The sequence below is a fragment of the Bactrocera tryoni genome, unplaced genomic scaffold (assembly GCF_016617805.1).
Source record: "Bactrocera tryoni isolate S06 unplaced genomic scaffold, CSIRO_BtryS06_freeze2 scaffold_11, whole genome shotgun sequence".
Lineage (NCBI taxonomy): Eukaryota > Metazoa > Arthropoda > Insecta > Diptera > Tephritidae > Bactrocera > Bactrocera tryoni.
The window spans coordinates 17099885-17119395 of record NW_024395824.1 but is presented as its reverse complement, the minus strand read 5'-3'; the positions used below and the strand labels follow the sequence as shown (position 1 = coordinate 17119395).

General features: G+C 36.6%; 1 protein-coding gene across 11 annotated transcripts in view; it reads right to left on the bottom strand.

Annotated features, from left to right (window-relative positions):
- LOC120779428 (protein pangolin, isoforms A/H/I/S) overlaps positions 1–19511 on the bottom strand; it is a 268570-nt gene that overhangs the window by 93033 nt on the left and 156026 nt on the right. For 10 of the 11 annotated variants that reach the window (XM_040111659.1, XM_040111660.1, XM_040111655.1 and 7 more), the window contains 3 exons: positions 8771–8852; positions 7730–7813; positions 685–831 (listed from right to left, as the gene is read on the bottom strand). In XM_040111659.1, the coding sequence (XP_039967593.1) occupies positions 685–831; positions 7730–7813; positions 8771–8852 (313 nt within the window). The remainder of the gene's footprint in view (positions 1–684; positions 832–7729; positions 7814–8770; positions 8853–19511) is intronic. The other variant, XM_040111653.1, reaches the window with a different exon arrangement.

The following is a 19511-nucleotide window of genomic DNA, read 5'->3' as shown; positions in this document are numbered from 1 at the left end:
TGCTGATACTTCGCTGCTGTGTAGACAAAAATTTAATGATGCTGATTATTTGTATAAATTGCCAACGAAAAGTGACAATAGTAAGTGATGCTGTTGTAAGTGTTGCCGAAATTGACACAGAACCTGATACTTTGACAAATTTGCAACACTGTTGACGTGATTGCTATCTGGAACACATCCTATATTGCGAAAGTATTAAAATGCTGTTGTATTAAAAACGAATTTAATGTAAAAGGTATTAAAATGTTTCCTTTGTCAATACGTATTTTGAATAAGATATAAATTGGACTATGATTTCTTTTGATAAAGATGCGACAATAGCCCCGTATGTGAGACGAAATTGTAAACATTATGGCAGCGTGCAAGTCGTGAACAATCAAGCATTATGCCGCTATTATTTGATTTCCTAAAAGACACTTTTTTCTGTTTTTCATCACTAAAAAATAAAACAAATTTAATTAAAATTTAAACGGGATATGCTACTTATGTAAGTGATCAGAAAGTTTCAGCCAGTATGACATGTCAAAGGCTCCGAGACGGCACTTGACAATCATGGAAACAAAAAAATAAATTTAAATATTTATCACCAACTCTGTGTTAATATTGTACTTTATACATATAAAATTTGTTTCTCACTAGTCACTAGCACAAAAGTGTGCTAAAAATATGAATATAAAAACTCACCTCGAATATCGATGATTTGTTGTTGGTTCTTGGTTACAGTCCTGTTTGGAACCGGATGTCACAATTGCTGGGTGTGAATTGAGTACATGATGCGGTGAGGTATGTACTGAAGGCAATAAATTCGGCGGAAAACGAAATGGAAAATCACTATAATAAAGGAATTAAAGATAAAACTTTATTTATATATATATACTCTCGGGTTATCGACGAGGTAAAATTTAAACGCATATAAATATTTTATTGCCTTTAACTAGAAGCCAATAAAATATACTAATTATAATTATGCAATTATTATGTTCTATAGAATATCATACAAAAAGTAAGATCTTCAACACATAATTGAGAACATTGGACTTTTTCGAAGGTATAAAATACATTCGAGTCTATCAAAGTTATTGTTTTTTTTTTTAATATGATCAATCATATAGAACTTATATGTATACGTACTAGCTAAACCCATGACTTCACGCCGGTGAATTTAACCAAAAAGTTATAGTTCACAGAGTTTACGACTATTAACGTATTCTATTTTTTTTCGTACACATTTCCCTATTTAATTTTATTTTTCGTAATAAAATAATAATCTATGTTACTATTTGGGAGTGAAAGTACCACCAGCTGTTTCTGAGATTAGCCGGAATACACAAACAGACATACAGACAGAAGTGTTATTTTGCTCTATGTATCGATGTACATATATACTTCTTATCCTTTACTGGCGCAGAAAGCGCTTACGCGATTATAGCCGAGTCAACAACAGCGCTCCAGCCGTTTCTTCTTTTCGCAAGGTGGCATCAATTGGAGATTCCAAGCGAAGATTGGAGATTCCTTCTCCAACTGGTCTTTCGAATGCAGTGGAGGTTTTCCTATTCCTCTGCGTCTCCCGGCGGGTACTGCGTCGAATACTTTCAGAGCTGGAGTGTTTTCGTCCATTTGGACGACAGGACCTAGCCAGCATAGCCGCTGTCTTATAATTCGCTGAACTATGTCAACGTCGTCGTATACCTCATACAGCTCATGGTTCCATCGAATTCGATATTCGCCGTGGCCAATGCGCAAAGGACCATAAATCCTTCGCAGAACTTTTCTCTCGAAAACTCCTAAGGCCGACTCTTCAGATGTTGTCATCGTCCATGCCTCTGCACCATATAACAGGACGGGAATTGTGAGTGACTTATAGAGTTTAGTTTTTGTTCGTCGAGAGAGGTCTTTATTTCTCAATTGCCTACTTAGTCCGAAGTAGCACCTGTTGGCAAGAGTTATTCTGCGTTGGATTTCGATGCTGAAAATGTTGTTGGTGTTAATGCGTTTCCAAGATAGACGAAATTATCTACGACTTCGATGTTATGACTGTCAACAGTGACGTGGGTGCCAAGTCGCGATTGCGACGACTGTTTTTTTGATGACAGGAGATATTTCGCCTTGCCCTCGTTCACCACCAGACCCATTTGTTTCGCTGCCTTATCCATTCTGGAGAAAGCGGAACTAACGGTGTGGTTGTTAAGGCCAATGATATCAATATCATCAGCATACGCCAGCAGTTATACACTCTTATAGAAGATGATACATTCTCTGTTAGTTTTCTCAGGAAGTAGGTTGAAGAAGCCAGACGAAAGGGAGTCGCTTTGTCGGAAACCTCGTCTGGTATCGAACGGCTCGGAGAGGTCCTTCCCAATTCAGACGGAGCTTTTGGTGGTAAGTTTACACAGCCGTATTAGTTTTTCTTGGATACCAAATTCAGACATCGCGGCATAAAGGCAGCTCGTTTCCGTGGTGTCAAAAGCAGCTTTGAAATTGACGAAGAGGTGGTGGTCTAAAGCCACACTGATAAGGTCCAATCAGTTTGTTGACGGTGAGATTTAATCTTTCAAACAACACGCTCGATAAAACCCTAAAAATGTTGTTTACCATAGAGCGTTGAACTAGATAGTAATAAAATCTTTCAATTAGCAAATTATATTGCAAAAGTAGAAAATTTATTTCATAACGCTCTTCGGGCGGCGTTCAGCTAGTTGAATATATTTCTAAATATATACATATATACTTATATAGTAGAAATTTCTTTACTTTTATTTATTTGCTTTTAAAGATTCGATAACGGAAAAACCCAGGCTGCCACTATTGTGAAAAAGGAAGACATTAAAAGGATATGGTTGAGTGGTGATAACATAAACAAAAAAAACATTTTTTAAATAATGATGGTGGTACAAAAAGAGACATTTTTTTTTGAGTGGTATGTCAAAGCCAGAAATCAAAATGTACCAGTGTCGGCTTCTATTATAAAGAAAAAAACAAACAAAATTGCGGGTCAATTAAGAGTTCAAACTTTTTCGCTATCAAATGAATGATAGCAAAAATGGCGGAAACGACACAATGTGACTTTCAAGATCGTATGTGTGAAATCTGCTGAGGTTAACACCGATGATGTGTACCAATTTAAACAAAAGCTGCCAGACATGTTGTTGGGTGGCCCGAAGATATATTTAACGCAGATGAAACTGGACTTTTTTCCGTGCTTTGCAAATAATACTCTTGACTTAAAGAACGAAATTCGTTGGAGGTAAATTATCGAAAGAAAGATTAACAGTGCTGTTGTGCACCCATATGGCTGGAGATAAAGAAAAACCGCTAGTGATCGGAAAAGCAGCATGATCACGAGCGTTTAAAAAATGCGATGTAAGAAGCCTGCCAGTTGAATGGAAGTCAAATACGAAAGCTTGGATGTCTTGTGAAATTGTGTGCTCTCAGAAGAGAAAAGTTTTACTATTTTTGGACAATGTGACAACTCACCCTCGAGATATTAAACGTAATAACATAAGTTGATTTTCTTATCTGGTAATACAACATCCGTTTCTCAACCCCTTGATCAGGGCATTGTACAGAATTTCAAATGTCACTAAAGATGCGAAATTATAAAACAAATATTGTAGAGTAAATGACATTTCAAAGAACAAACTCTCAAAAACATTTGACATTTTGGAGGCTGTTTATTTAATTAATACTGCATTGGACGTAACGATGGAAACAATTAAAAACTGTTTTTCTAAAGCTGGTTTTCAAGAAAGTTTGAACGAAATTTCTGACTTCGATGAAGAGGACGATATTCCCATATCGACGTTATCGGCTTTTATAAAGCTTTTAAATGAAAATGGCCAAGAGCAGAATTCCGACGACCTCTTATTAATTGTGACTACAGAAGACAATAATATAGACATTTTCATTGACGAAAATGTTACTGATGAAATATCTGATAAGGAAACCGAAGACCTAAATGAAGTATGCGCCCATGATGCTAGTCAAATTAAATCATACACTGAAGCACAAAAACAACTTCGCCGCATTAAAAAATTCGTTAGTGACGATGTCGCCAAAAATTTGGAGAGTCACTTAAAAACTGGTTTATAAAACAGAAACAAGAAAGATGCGACAAACTACGGTAAAGGAATTTTTGAAAATTCATACATAAATAAATATGTACAATTTATTATAACTATGAAACATCTCAAAATAAAACAAGTAAGGAAGGGCTAAGTTCGGGTGTCACCGATTATTTTATACTCTCGCATGATAAAGTGATAATCGAGATTTCATTATCCGTCATTTACATATTTTTTATTTTGCTGTAAAATTAATTAGATTAGATCAATTTGTGTACTTTGAGTATTGAATTGTATTTTCATTTCCTAATGTATATATTATATAGAGAAGGCATCAGATGGAATTCAAAATAGCGTTATATTGGAAGAAGGCGTGGTTGTGAACCGATTTCACCCATATTTCGTACATGTCATCAGGGTGTTAAGAAAATATTATATACCAAATTTCATTGAAATCGGTAGAGTAGTTCCTGAGATATGGTTTTTGGTCTAAACGTGGGCGACGCCACGCCCATTTTCAATTTTATAAAAAGGCTGGGTGCAGCTTCCTTCTGCCATTTCTTCCGTAAAATTTAGTGTTTCTGACGTTTTTTGTTAGTCGGTTAACGCACTTTTACTGATTTTCAACATAACCTTTGTATGGGAGGTGAGCATGGTTATTATCCGATTTCTTCCATTTTTGAACTGTATATGGAAATGCTTGAAGGAAACGACTCTATAGAGTTTGGTTGACATAGCTATAGTAGTTTACGAGATATGTACAAAAATCTCAGTAGGGGGCGGGGCCACGCCCACTTTTCCAAAAATATTACGTCGAAGTATGCTCCTTCCTAATGAGATCCTTTGTGCCAAATTTCACTTTAATATCTTTATTTATGGCTTAGTTACGACACTTTATAGGTTTTTGGTTTTCGCCATTTTGTGGGCGTGGCAGTGGGCCGATTTTGCCCATCTTCGAACTTAACCTTTTCATGGAGCGAAGAAATACGGACGAACAGACGGACGAACAGACGGACGGACAGACGGACGGACGGACAGACAGACATCCGGATTTCAATTCTACTCGCCACCCTGATCCATTTGGTATCTGACTCTTTTAGTTTTAGGACTTACAAACAACCGTTATGTGAACAAAACTATAATACTCTCCTTAGCAACTTTCTTGCGAGAGTATAATGAAATATGTCTATTTATCTAATTTATTTAAGAAGTAGTGTATGTATCAATTTTATTAAATTTTGTATGTAATAAAAAATCTATGAAAATTCCATACATCCTTACTTAAAAAGCCGAATATCTCGAGAAGTATTAATGAAATGCGATTTTACCCTTGGACCTTTTTTGTAGCAATTAAAGTTTCCTACAAGTTTTTCATGAACATTTTTTCTATAGCTTTTGTCATTTACAAGATAAATACGATTCTCGTGGAAAAATCAGGTTTAGAGCCCCGTACTACCTCGCCGGTGTGAGTTTCGACTTTATCGCAATGGCTACTTTTGTAGAGTGTTCAGTTCTGAGGAATATGTATCTTAGGTCAAAGCGATGCCATAAAATGCCTCTGAGCTATAGAAATTAAAAGATAAAAAGTCACGATTTTCATGTTTTTTTAATGGAAAATTTTTACATGCCTTGTTCGAGTCTTTAATGTTAATATTAAGGGGTATTTCCAAAGACATTTCATTAGGGAATTGAAAAAAATGAATACAACTTGTAGTTAAAAAAAACACCCTAATATATTTATTTATTTATAAGGATAATAGCTTTACAATACAATAATTATAACTTCCTGCTCAGTTAACATATTATATAATACATATGTATTAACATATTAAAATATGAGAAAAATTATGCGTAAAAAGTTAAATGTGATATCTACACTTACAGTCTACATAATGCCCTGTTTCACTCATGCCCTCAGCTAAATTTTCAGATATCGGTATAGTCTACCAGTGCAAGTGAATGGAGGGGTAAAACATTTACTTCAAAGTTATTTTTATACATGATTAAGTTAATAATTATAAAACAATTTTTCAAAGTGTGGACGTGGAACGATATTATTTTAATTTCAGTTGTAGAAAATCTCCGAGGTTGAGAATGGAAACTTGAGAGGTGAAATATTTTATGGCCCTCAAATACGGCAAATCATGTATTCTTCTTATTCTTTACTGGCGTAGACACCGCTTACGTGATTATAGCCGAGTTAACAACAGCGCGCCACACGTTTCTTCTTTTCGCAAAATGGCGGCAATTGGAGATTCCAAGCGAAGCCAGGTCCCTCTTTACCTGAATTTTCCAACGAAGAGGAGGTCTTCCTCTGCTTCCCGCGGCGGGTATTGCGTCGAATACTTTCAGAGCTGGAGTGTTTTCGTCATCGTTCCATCGAATGCGATATTCGCCATGGCCAACGCGTAAAGGACCATAAAGCTTTCGTAGAACTTTTCTCTCGAAAGTTCGCAATGTCGTCTCATCAGATGTTGTCATCGTCCATGCCTCTGCGCCACATAGCAGGACGGGAATAATGAGTGACTTATAAAGTTTTGTTTTTGTTCGTCGGGACTTTACTTCTCAATTGCTTACTCAGTCCGAAGTAGTACCTGTTTGCAAGAGCTATTCTGCGTTGGATTACGAGGCTGACATTGTTGTTCCTGTAAATGCTGGTTCAAAGATAGACGAAATTATCTACAACTTCGAAGTTATGACTGTCAACAGTGACGTGGGAGCTAAGTCGCGAGTGCAACAGCACTTTATTTGATGCCAGGAGATATTTCGTGTTGCTCTCGTTCACTGCCAGACCCTTCTGTTTCGCTTCCTTATCCAGTTTGAAGAAAGCAGAACTAACGGCGCGGGTGTCGAGGCCAATGATATCAATATCTTCGGCATACGTCAGCAGCTGTACACTCTTATAGAAGTTTGTACCTGTTCGATCAAATTCTGCAGCTCGAATTATTTTCTCCAAGAGCAGATTGAAGAAATCACAGAAAAGGAGTCCCCTTGTCTGAAATGGAGGATGGATTCATGTGTAGAAGTTCACGCAAGTGAGGAAAGCTCTCTGATTGACATTCCCTTGGTGAGTGGCCAGAAACGATTCTTTCACATATAGCTCACGCAGCTCACGATTCCGGTCCTCGACCAAGTATCCTATGGATAGCCAGAAAATATACGTTTGCGAGCTAAAGTGAGAAGGCGAAACATCCCCTCCACAAGGTTGTGTGCTGGGTTTGGAACCCGCCACGTGAAAAACACTACCAATGAAAATGCGTAAACCGCCTCGGATCATGTATTATAAAGATTTAGTTCAGGTTACGATTGTTCAGGAAATTTTATGTTGATAATTCGTATATCTCCGTGTAGACTATCTCCGCGAACATATGGATAAATTTTCGGATCATCAACGAATTATAGTGAGGAACAGAGCGAGTGATTTATTGCCATATAATGACAGTATACTGCTATGTACTTTTTCGAAAGAAATTCTCATAAAATGCGTTTTATTCAAGTACGTGTTTTTGACGTTTCTTATCCACATTTTTTAAGATAAAACCAACACTTCATTTGTATTTACTTTTGCTGTTAAAAGGCCTTAAATCGGTCATACCCTTGGCAAATAAACTCATTTAGTATTTAAATTGTAGATTAAAACATAAAAGTTTACATGGGAGGGAAATTACCTTGATAATGTTGGGTTGATGGGTAATGATGACGGATAAGGACTTCTAAAACTAGATGCTGCAGAATATACAGATGGTGTATGCCTAAAAAGATTCAATAATAAATTTTGTGTACTTGGATACAAATATTTTAAGTAAATGTTGAATTGTAAAAGCCTTTTATACTTGTACACAGGTACAGGAAACGAAAAATCTATTCAAATGCAATGATAAATTTCAGCTCAAGGCATAATACGATCCATCTTATAAAAAACAAGAGTGCAGAATGAACGCTGAATGCCGAGCCGAGCGTAAAGCTGATTTCGATCAGCACTGATTAATTTTAGGTATCGCAGATCGGATGTGATATTTAGTGCTAGATTCCACGTGTACTTTGCTATTACACTTGCATATTTATTTCTTTTTAATCTGGTAATGTTTTTTGTGCTTATGCAAGTGAAAAGAGAAGACATGGATGTCTCAGATAAAGAATAGATTTCTCCCAGCTCTGTGATAAATACACAAAAAAGTATGGAAAACATTGATAAATATAATTTCACAGAATGAATTTGCCGCATTTTACAATTTACATACAAATTTAAGACGTTATCCCCAAAAGTTTTTTGAATATTTATATAATATATGCGCCATTTCACCCCCGTAAAACGCCTCAAAACTGTTTTCCCGCATTGATCAGCTTTACGCTCGGCTTCGGGCAGTCGGTTCCGGAAAAATTAGCTCAATACTAGTTCGTTATATTTAACATTTTTCTATTTTTTACTGACGGTAAACACAAACAAAGCGGTAAACCCGTACTTGAAAAATACGTTTAATTAAGTGCACAATAGAGTATTGATAGTTTTCAAACAGATTATGTACATAAATATTTCATCATTCAGTATACAAGTATGTAGAGGTTAATTTGAAGAACCTTGATATATGTCACTACACAAACTCAGAACGCTATTTTGGCAAGTGTGTCGTAAATTATAAACTGATCTTATCATCATCTAAAAATAAGATTAAACAGGTGGGGGAGGTCTACAATCGGGAAGCACTTACCACGATGGTGTCATATCGGGTCCAAGCATTGGATATGCATACTGGCTTGAGGGAAATGAGTATATGGCCGGCCTCGTTAAACCTAGAAATAAAATACCAAAATAAATAAAATATGTGAAACTATTAAAAAGAAAGGAAAAACTTTGGGTGCAACCAACACTATAAATTCTCGCATTTTGCTGAAATAAGTGTTGGCAAAACTTTGTACTAATCAAGAGGAGGGTGAAGTTTGGATGTAACCAAAAAGTTTATACCCCCGCAATTTCCAAATCTCAAAGTCGGAGATATACTTTGCAAAAATTTATATTAACAAGTAAGAAAGGGCTAAGTTCTGGTGCAACCAAACATTTTATACTCTTACAACTTGCTGGAATCAAAGCGAGGGAAATACCTTGCGAGGCAAAACGTCAACCAGAGGATCGAAATCTAAGCAATTTTATATACACATACACCATATGTAACTTATACACTGACGTATATACAGCTGTTGACAGCTAATTAGAAACGCTCCCTCCTTGTAGGTGGCTGAGGAGAATGATGATAAAAATTTTTGGTATGCCGTTATTTATATTCCAAAAAGTCTTGCATTGTTCGTGTTCCTCTATATACTACTAAACTCACTCTGTTTTGTAGTTGTGAAGTTAAAGTTCTTTTAATTTTTTTCCAAATAGTAAATGCGTTTCGATATAAAAGGTGAATTAAGTGCGACAGCTAAATAGAAACAGTTGTTTAAAGAATTAAATTCCTTAAGGTGTTAATTTTTGTTAATAATATTATTGATCTGGTAAGGGTGTGTTCAACGTTGTGGTTTATAATATATTAAAATGTATTATTGACGATTTGTAATGAGGGAGCGCTGCAGCGGTACTCCTACCCTTCGCAGCTTCATTTTTGACCTTCGTCGGTCTGGAAAGATGTTTCGAATAAGGTCAATTGCTCAAAAAAATTGAATTTGATCCTCGCAATATTCCACGTGTAGTTGAGTATGGTGGAGCATGAATCATGGTGTGGGGATGTTTTATCTGGAATAGAGTGTTGGTCCACTCCATAAGATTAATGGAATTTAAAATTTATTAATGGAGAAATACGTCGGCATCCTAAAAAATGTCATATTTCCATGGGCTGAGGGGATTTTGCCTGTTATAAGGAAGATAACAATTCAAAGCATACGTCTAAGTTGACACAAAAGTTTTTTTGAAGACAATTCTATCAATGTTTTGAGTGGGAATCGTCCAGCCCAGACTTGAACCCTATAGTACATCTCAGGGTGTTGTTAAAAGAACCGTATGCACCCAAAATATCCCAAATATGGATGTTCTTTGTAATGAAATTAAACGGCATCGGAAGCTGCACAATTGATGCGCTGTTAGAGTCATATAACGTAAATTCGATATCGATATGAAGCAATATTAAAGCAAAAGAGATAACCAACAAAATACTAACTGAAAGTAAGCAAGTTTTTGTAATATTATTATTTTTTATTGATAAAACATTTTCGTTTCTAATTAGTTGTCGCACTCAAATCGTTGATTTCACATGTTTTTGTTAAAATCTTCAAAACAAAAACGAATTTTAAAGTTTTTAGAGTTTAAGTTTAACATAGGTTTCAATGAAATAAGTTAAAATACAATAAATATACAGTAGAGGACCGCTAATCCGGACATGGCCTAATCCGGATTCCACTGTAATCCGGACAGGGTTCAAAAACTCAAAATTTCTATTATGTCCTTTGTAATTCGGATCGACATTCTCTATCCGTATTCTCTAATCCGGATAACATGTTTATTATTCACTATATTCGCTTTTATGCTTTATTGGTTTAAGTTTTTTTTTGTTTTTTTGGAACATGTGTATTATTTGTTATAATAAACAAACAGAAATTTATAAATATTTTTTCATAATACATAGTTCTGATATGTCTTTGCTAATCCGGATTTCCTTATATTCCGGATAGGAGCCGGTTTTAATTGATCCGGATTAGCGGGCTTCTACTGTACGTGATTAATTGGAAAATAATATCATTTAATTCAAAATAGGTGTAGTTCCTAATTAGCGGTCAGCAGCTGTATATATTCAGCATAAGATTTGATAGAAAAAAAAATCATTAGACATAGTCATTATACAAAATCAGCCGAATGTTCGAAAATCCTGATATTAGTTATATAGGAGCTAGATCAAGCTTTCGCTGAAATTGATCCATTTTTGGCACAAAGATGCACTGTTATGAGTAAAACACGATCTTTCATTTTCATTGAAATAAATCACATGTTGACCTTTATACGTGGTACAAAGCCAATCGGAGAAAATAATTAGAGCTGCAGAACTAAACAGAGAAGGTACCATCTTCTATAAGAGCGTACAGCTGCTGACGTACGCCGATGATATTGATATCATTGGCCTCAACATCCGCGCCGTTAGTTCTGCTTTCTCCAGACTGGATACGGAAGCGAAGCAAATGGATCTGATATTGAACGAAGGTAAGACGTCATCAAACAACCAGTCGTCGCAATCGCGAAGTCGTATCGTCTATCTTCGAACCAGTATCAACACCAACAACAATGTCAGCCTAGAATTTCAACCCAGAACAACTCTTGATAACATGTACTACTTCGGACTGAGTAGGCAATTGAGAAGTAAAGTCTTCTCTCGACGAACAGAAACCAAACTCTAAAAACCACTCATTATTCCCGTCCTTCTATATGGTTCGATGGAACGATGAGCTGTATGAGATATACTACGTCATTGACATAGTTCAGCGAATCAAGAGACAGCGGCTGCGCTGGCTAAGACATGTCGCCCGGCATTTATTCGACGCAGTACTATATTCCAGCCGGAGAAAGCACAGGAAGAGGAAGACCCCCATTCCGTTGGAGGGATCAGGTGGAGAAGAACCTGGCTGCACTTAGTATCTCGAAAAAGCGACAAATAGCGAAAAGAAGAAACGACTGGCGCACTGTTGTAAACTCGGCTATAACCATGGTTAAGCGATATTCTCTTCTTTACTGGCGTAGACAGTGCGTACGCGCGTCTTAAACACTGGAGACATGTCTTCTGTCTAGCACAACAACCAGGTAGTTGATAAATTTTTCTATGCTGAAATCTAGTACTACAGATAACCATATTTGGGGTCCCGCCGAAGTCGATCAGCCCCGACCCATTTGGGGATGTTTCCTCGTGGAGGCTGATTTTACCGACCGTTGTGCCTAAGATACCTTATTTGTCTACCTTGGCGTTAAAGTCGCAAAGACTGATCTTGATTTCATGACGGGCGCAGCTCTCATAGGTCCGTTCCAGCGCTGATAGAAGGAATCTTTGGTCACATCGTCCTTCTCTTCCGTCAGGGCGTGGGCCCAACTCAGCGATATGTTGAAGAAATTCGCTTTAATGCCGATTGCGGCTAGAAGTTCATTCACCCAAGTGAATAGCAGCATTCGGCGGAGGGATCTTTTTCCCAGCCCGAACCCCACATCCAATTTGCGCTCCTTTATATGGCCACTATAGTAAATGCCACAATGACCTTCTCATTTCAGTCCTTGTATCGTCCATCGCCCTCCTTGGTCGGCGGTGATGTCAGTAATTGTTTTCACGAGGACATCAACCAGATGGGCCAACCAGCTGGGCAGCGGCACCTTCCAATTAAGGAACCGGCCCTTCCAGGTTCTTGCTCTTAAATCATTAACCTTAATGCGTTTGCCATGGTCCTCATCAAAAGAGGGTAAACTTCTACACATGACTACATCTTCTATAAGCAATATCTACGCCCATAAAAAGAGAAAGAAGAGGTTTGAACAATTTTTGGCTTGGTTGTAGTCCTATTTCGTCCATTTACGTACTGTGACAAAGAAAAATGAGAAGAATCCCTCGTACTATACTTCGTCGGAATAGGTCGGTCGGGCCGTGAAATATGGGATTTCACCAAAAATTGGGCGGTGCACGCTCATCGTACAATTTTTAATGGAATGACGTATTCAGTTATTGATTTATTGCGTTTTTATTAGTTTTGAAAAGTACCGTTATATTGGGAGAGAGCGAGGTTATATTCCAATTTCATCCATTTTCACACTGTCGGTAGGAGTTCTTATAATATTTGCGCTGAACAAACTTGGTAGTTGTAACTTTTTTCAAACCGTTTTGTCTACATGTGCTTTTTGCTACTTCGATCACCTGTTCCAAATGAGAGTTTCATTATTCAATTTAGTGTTTAGTTATTGCATTTTATAGGTTTTCGTTTAATGGAGTTGGGTGGGCATGGCAGTAGTCCGATTACGCCCATTTACGAACTCGTAATTTTTTTGTACTAAGGAATCCGCATATCAAGTTTCGTCAAGATATTTCAATTTTCACTCAAGTTATAGCTTGCACGGACGGATAGACAGACAGTATCCCGGATATCAACTTTTCTCCTCATCCTGATCATTTATATATGTATAGATACGTAACCCTATATCAATCTCGCTTAGTTTCAGGTGACACGTACAAGCGTTAGGTGAACAAAACTATTATACTCTGCAGCAATAGATTGCAAGAGTAAAGTTAAAGAATGCCTTCTTATGACCAAAACTTGTTCAAATGCAAACAAAACTGTTCAAGCTTTTAGATACTGAATATCTATAGTTGACTGCTGAGCGAATATATCGGCTAATGTGTGAGATATACAGTTGAAATTCAGACAGAAACCTTTTCTGATAAAGGTATTTTTGTGTATCAAAAATGAGTAGAATCGGGTCAACACTTCCCTGAGCCCCCATATCTAATATATAAAAAGAAGTTGGGTTTTTGCATATTCGTTATAGCTGACTAAGCCCTTGCATGAATCGAAAAATGGCCTGTACCACTTTGAAGGGAATCCAAACTGGATGGTTTGTAAAAAATAAAAATCAGAAAATGTTCATTTTTAACCTACTTACGAGCATAAATTTCCAAAAAGTAACTTTTCCTTTCGTTTTTGTTTTCCAATTGTTTTAATTTTAAATTATTTGAATCGTTTAATTTTTGCCTTTGCTTTCTTTATTTTGGCTATTCAAAAGGTAAATTATTGAAAATTATTTAGTGAAAACTTTATGGGTATTTCATACAAAGTGATCAATTACGGATTGAAATTTGTTAGTATGCCACGAAGAGGTCGCGCTAATATCGGTCGGCGTTCCTTTTATCATCAACCTACATTGTCAGCCCAAAGCACATGCACGAGTACTCGCAGGATACGATCACATACCTGTACGTATGAAATTATGAACGGGAGGATTTGTTCGTTACATTCACTTCCAATGCAAAATGACCGTAAGTTACGGAACTATTAAATCGCGATCAATCAGCAAGATCGCCACGATGTCACAGCACGACTTTTTAAACAACAGCTACGAAATTTGATGGACTTTATCTTGAAGCAACGTATGTGTATATGGTGCTGTTAGATACTGGATGTACTCTGTTGTGGGGCAAAAAGATGCTTGCCGCACGCACACATTCTTGAATGGTGGATGGTAGCCACATCAAATTAATGAAATCATTTCTGCAGAAATTCCTGATACTGTATTACATATATGAACTGGTGAAAACCAATATGGTTCATGGACCTTGCGGACACCACAATCCCAATTCGGTTTGTACGTTTGACAACAAATGAACGAAACACTATCCACGTGCTTTTTTTCGGAAATGCAAACTGGAAATGATGGATATCCACTCTATCGGCGTCGCTCATCAGAAAACAATGGCAGAACATTCAACTTTAAATTTAGAGGAGTGAATATCGAAGTTGATAACACGTGGCTAGTACCATATTCGCCATTATTGTCTAATTCACATTCAAAACTCATATTAATGTTGAGCACTGCAGTTTGGTAAAATCGATCAATTACATCTGCAAATACGTCACCAAAGAAACAACATGGCGTTTATTGGCTTTGAACGAGATGAGATCAGCAAGTATCAAATTGATCGATACGTAAATAGTAATGAAGCGTTTTGTAAGATATATATTCTTTCGACTGTTGTGAATCTCACAGTTCATTTGGAGAAAGTCAAAGAGTGTTTTTCAACCCAGACAATACAGTACAACCAGCGGAAACACCGCCAACAACAAAATTGCCATTTCTCAACTTGCGTCAGTGATCCGTTTGCGAGATCATTGTTCTATTTGGAAATTCCTTGGTTCCGCAGAAATCAAGGCCAACCAGTAGATGGATATCTAGATGTGTACTCAACTAATGCATTTGGATGAATTTACACAATCCACCTGAAAAACGACGATTGCTTTTACCTTCAGATGCTATTGATTAATGTACGCGGTTCAACTTCATTTGAGTCATTGCGTACTATGAATGGTATAGTCGCTAGAAGTGTGTCGCATAAATCTGGAAATGTCATGTTTTTCACAAGGCCAGCTATACATGGCGTGTTCACGAGTTGAAAAACCATCTATTCTGAACATTTACGCACCGGAACAGAAACAAAAAATGTTGTTTATCAAATGTAGAAAAATTGCAAATAAATAATTTTCAACGGAATATAAATTCAACTTTCTTTTCATTTCAAAACACATAATTTCACGCAGATTTCAACGCCTGCGGGGTCAGCTAGTACCTAATATAAGGCTTTTCGATCTTCCAGGTGACTTCATGCTGTATATATCGACCAATATTTGAGCTAAAAAAAAAAATAAAATCAAAAAAATAAATACAATCGGGCAAAAACTTGGCCTACCCCATATAACTATTACCAGTTAATAGATAAAATCGGGTCGATACTACTTCAACTCCCATATAAGTATGTACAAGTAATACGCATAATAATTTAAGTTTTTCTGACAAATCTTATGCCGAATTTGTCGGTCAGAGTATGAGTTGTATGTGTAAAGCATAGATACATCTACATATGTATATACTATATATAAAAAGCTATGCCACTTTTCGTTGTAATTTTATAACTCAAGAACGGCTGATCCAATCCTAACTTTTCGACTTTGTTCTGACTATTTAGTAGGTGGTTTATGTGAAGTTTACACAAAATTGGTTGAGCGGTTCATCCTTTATCACATTTTCTGTAATAATTCAATAAAGATGCTATATCATCATATTGATGACTCATGCCCAGCTCTTGACCGATGCTACGGCTGCTACTATGCCGGTCTCTTTCGACCAATTCAGCGATTTTATCGCAATTTTCGACGGCAGGCCTTCCGGAGCGTGGCGCATCTTCGACCACCTCTACACCAGAACGAAAACGTTGAAACCATCGTTGTGCGGTGGAAATGGAAACTGGTCCATAAACTGCACAAATTTTATTGGCGGCTTGAGATGCCTTTTTGCCTTTATCGTAGTAGTACTGTAAAATATGCCGTATTTTGTCTTTATTTTGCTCCATGTTTGCGACGCTATAACTCACGAACGACTTAAAAGAAACGACAATCAATCAAACACGTGTTAACGTGAAATGAGCTTTCCAAAAAGGTATAGCATGACCCGATGCGACGAATAGAACTAGAGCTACGCGCTTTCAGCGCCAACTAGCGAAAATACCGCAAGACTTTTTTGACAACCTAATATTTATAAAAGCAATGCCACTTTTCGTTGTAGTTTTAAAACTTAAGAACGGGCTCACCTAACCAAAGCAAATCTTTAGACTTTGTTCTGACTATTTAGTAGGTGGTTTATGTGAAGTTTGCACAAAATCTGTCAAACAACGCGAAATAAATCTGTTGACCCTCAACTTGTACTGAAATTGAAATTGATGTGTGTACGCATACTTTGGACATTTTTTGATACTATAAAAATTATTATACTCTTACAACATGTTTCTGTTGGCAGTGAAAATATTGTTGTCAATTTGTTTGAAGCTACGATCTTTACTGCTAAATCAAAAGGATAAGTTTTTTGATACCGCGTATTTCTATGATTCCAACCGATATGTTATTTCTATTCAAACGATTACCATTTATTATTTCACTTTTTCCGTGGCGAAATACGTACCGGCCCTCTAGTCTTATATATAATAATGAAACACCCGAACCACAGCATTAAAAGACGTGAAAATTTGCACGGGTATTCCTTTAGTCTTGGAGAAAGTCCTAATGGCGGCAAAAGCACCCTCGTTTTCGCAATTTATGTGTACGTTGATGAGGTAGCTTGGAAACTCGGGACAGGCATAGGTTACATTCTATCGTTTTATGTTAAAAGCCAAAACAATTCATAAACAAAAAAAAAACATTTCAAAACATAAGCATGTGTTCAATATTCATGTAAGAATCATTTTAATATTTCAATACTTCAGAAACACAAAATTACATCACACAGCTACTGGCAGGGTACAGTAGTTTTCGCTTACATACACATATGTATAGTATATATGAAAGTGGAATCATAATTTGAAATGAAATGAATGAAGCATTGCAAAGAACAATGCGTTATTTAAAAGGAACGATCAAGTTTGTGTTTTCTTACATGTACCACTATGTGAGTTTTAGCCGTCGATTTTGCAATTGTATTCGATGAATAATATTGAACAAAACATTACCATATGATTAGATACAGGGCGTAAGACGCCCCACTTCTGCTCGACTCCGCTACGTGTTATACGCTATAACAGGAAGCATATGTATGGATGTGTAACAATGCAGATGCAGAGACTGTGAAGACATTTGTTAATATGTTGTTACATCAATTAAGTATGTACTATTCTTTAAGTGTTTTACGAAGTCAACAAAAAATGTAGATTGCCAATTTAATTATTCCATTATATTGTTATCATGATGCGTGCTGCTTTTAATTACAACAGTCAGATTTATTACAATATGTACTCACACATTGGAATGGTGAAATGCAGTGTTGTGCTAATGGCAAACTGAGATTTCCAGCATTAAAAGCTGCACCCAACCATTATATTCATTAATTTTTGGGATATCTCAAACGACGAAGCTTTTTTGAGTAATTTTCAACAATGCAATTCAACATTTCAAATGACACTTGGTGCTACAGAAATTATCATACTCCGCTAGTATGAATATATAAAGTTTACATGTTAAGGTATTTCCTTGATCCTTGCATGTTGCAAGAGTATGAAACGTTCGGTTACACCCGAACATAGCCCTTTCTTACTTGTTTGCTACAGGTATATAGTACTGGCGAGGAAGTCGGTGGTAGATCTGAATTTTAACCATTGAGTGTACAAGGTGTGTTTCAAAGTAAATAGGACCTTTTGAATCTAGCGTCCCTTGGTAGTGCCATCTATATGTCGACTGGTGCGTTAGAATCTGCTATCTTTACCAATTGCCCAGTGAGAATTTCATGACATTTCATAGATTGGAAGTGAAGTTATTGCGTTTTAAGTGTTAGTAGCCAAACATTAAATTTTGTTCTAAAATTGGTAAAACTTTTACCGAAACGTTTCAATTGATGAAACAGTATGGCGATGATTGCCTATCCCGTAGCACAGTGCACGAGTGGTTTCAACGTTTTCAAACTGGTCGTGAGGACATAAATAACGGTCAACATGTGGGCCAATCAAAATCCGTGATCACCGGAAATTCCATAGAAACTGTGCGTGAATTCAAATCAAAAATCAGACGAAAACATCATTGAAATTCACGGAAATGGAATTCAACATCTCCAAAACATCGATTTATCGCATTTTGACCCAACATTTGAGCTTACGAAAGGTGTGTGCACGGTTTATTCCGCACAAATTGAATGACGACCAAAAATTGCTCAGAATCCAACATTCCATTCGATTCTTGTGACCGATTATTTGACCGAAAATAACATTTTAACCATTAACCACTCCCCGTATTCACCTGATATGACTTCTTCCTTTTCGGAAAAATGCATTTGCCATGAAAGGAAAGCGTTATGCAGACGTAGAAGCCATTCAAAAGGCATGCACCGGCATACTGGCGGCGATGCTGGCGGCGATACCGGCCAACGAGCTGAAACACTCGTTCGACATGCTTTTGGATCGTGCAAAAAGCTATATTGAAGCAAATGGAGACAATTTTGAATAATATAAATTGATTTTGCCGAAAAAACCATTTGTTCTGTTTTTGTTAAAGTCCTGTTTATTTTGGAACGCACCTTGTATTAACAAGCAAAACTAACAGTAAACTCATTATCTAAAATACTTATATATATAAGAGTTACATAACACAAGTGGAGCCAACATTTTGTACTGAGTTTTAACAGCTAGATTGAAGAAAGCTTGACATGCTTCGCAAATACTTATTAACATTTTTACTGAAATCATGCTTTTTCCTCTCAATTTGCTAAAGAGGCAAATATTTTCGATTTGTAATCGTTCTTTCCCATACTGACATGTTGGGCATAACGTCTGCTGGACTAAGGAAATCTATTACATATATGTATGTAGCATATAAAAGCTGAGGTAATTCATGTGCCGATAATACATATTTTCGGCACTTATTTAAACCACCTAATCTGTCAAAAATATATTGCACGCAAAATACATGTAATTTTTCCCGCTTAATTGATTGGTTTTTGAAAAAACCTTTATTTTCCACCAGTTAATTGAACAAACAACTTTCGTTAAAACATAGTCTCTGGCATCAGAATTTGAAAACATACATATGTATGTTTTTGGGTGAAGACGATGTTAAGGTGTGCGAGAATGTAGATGACCCTCCGAAACTTTCGCCAGCTCTCGAAGTTTTAAAATACATACAAGAACATATTTTTATTCGAGTGAATTAGGGAATGTGGAATCGGATGTTATCTCTCCTAGATTGAACAAT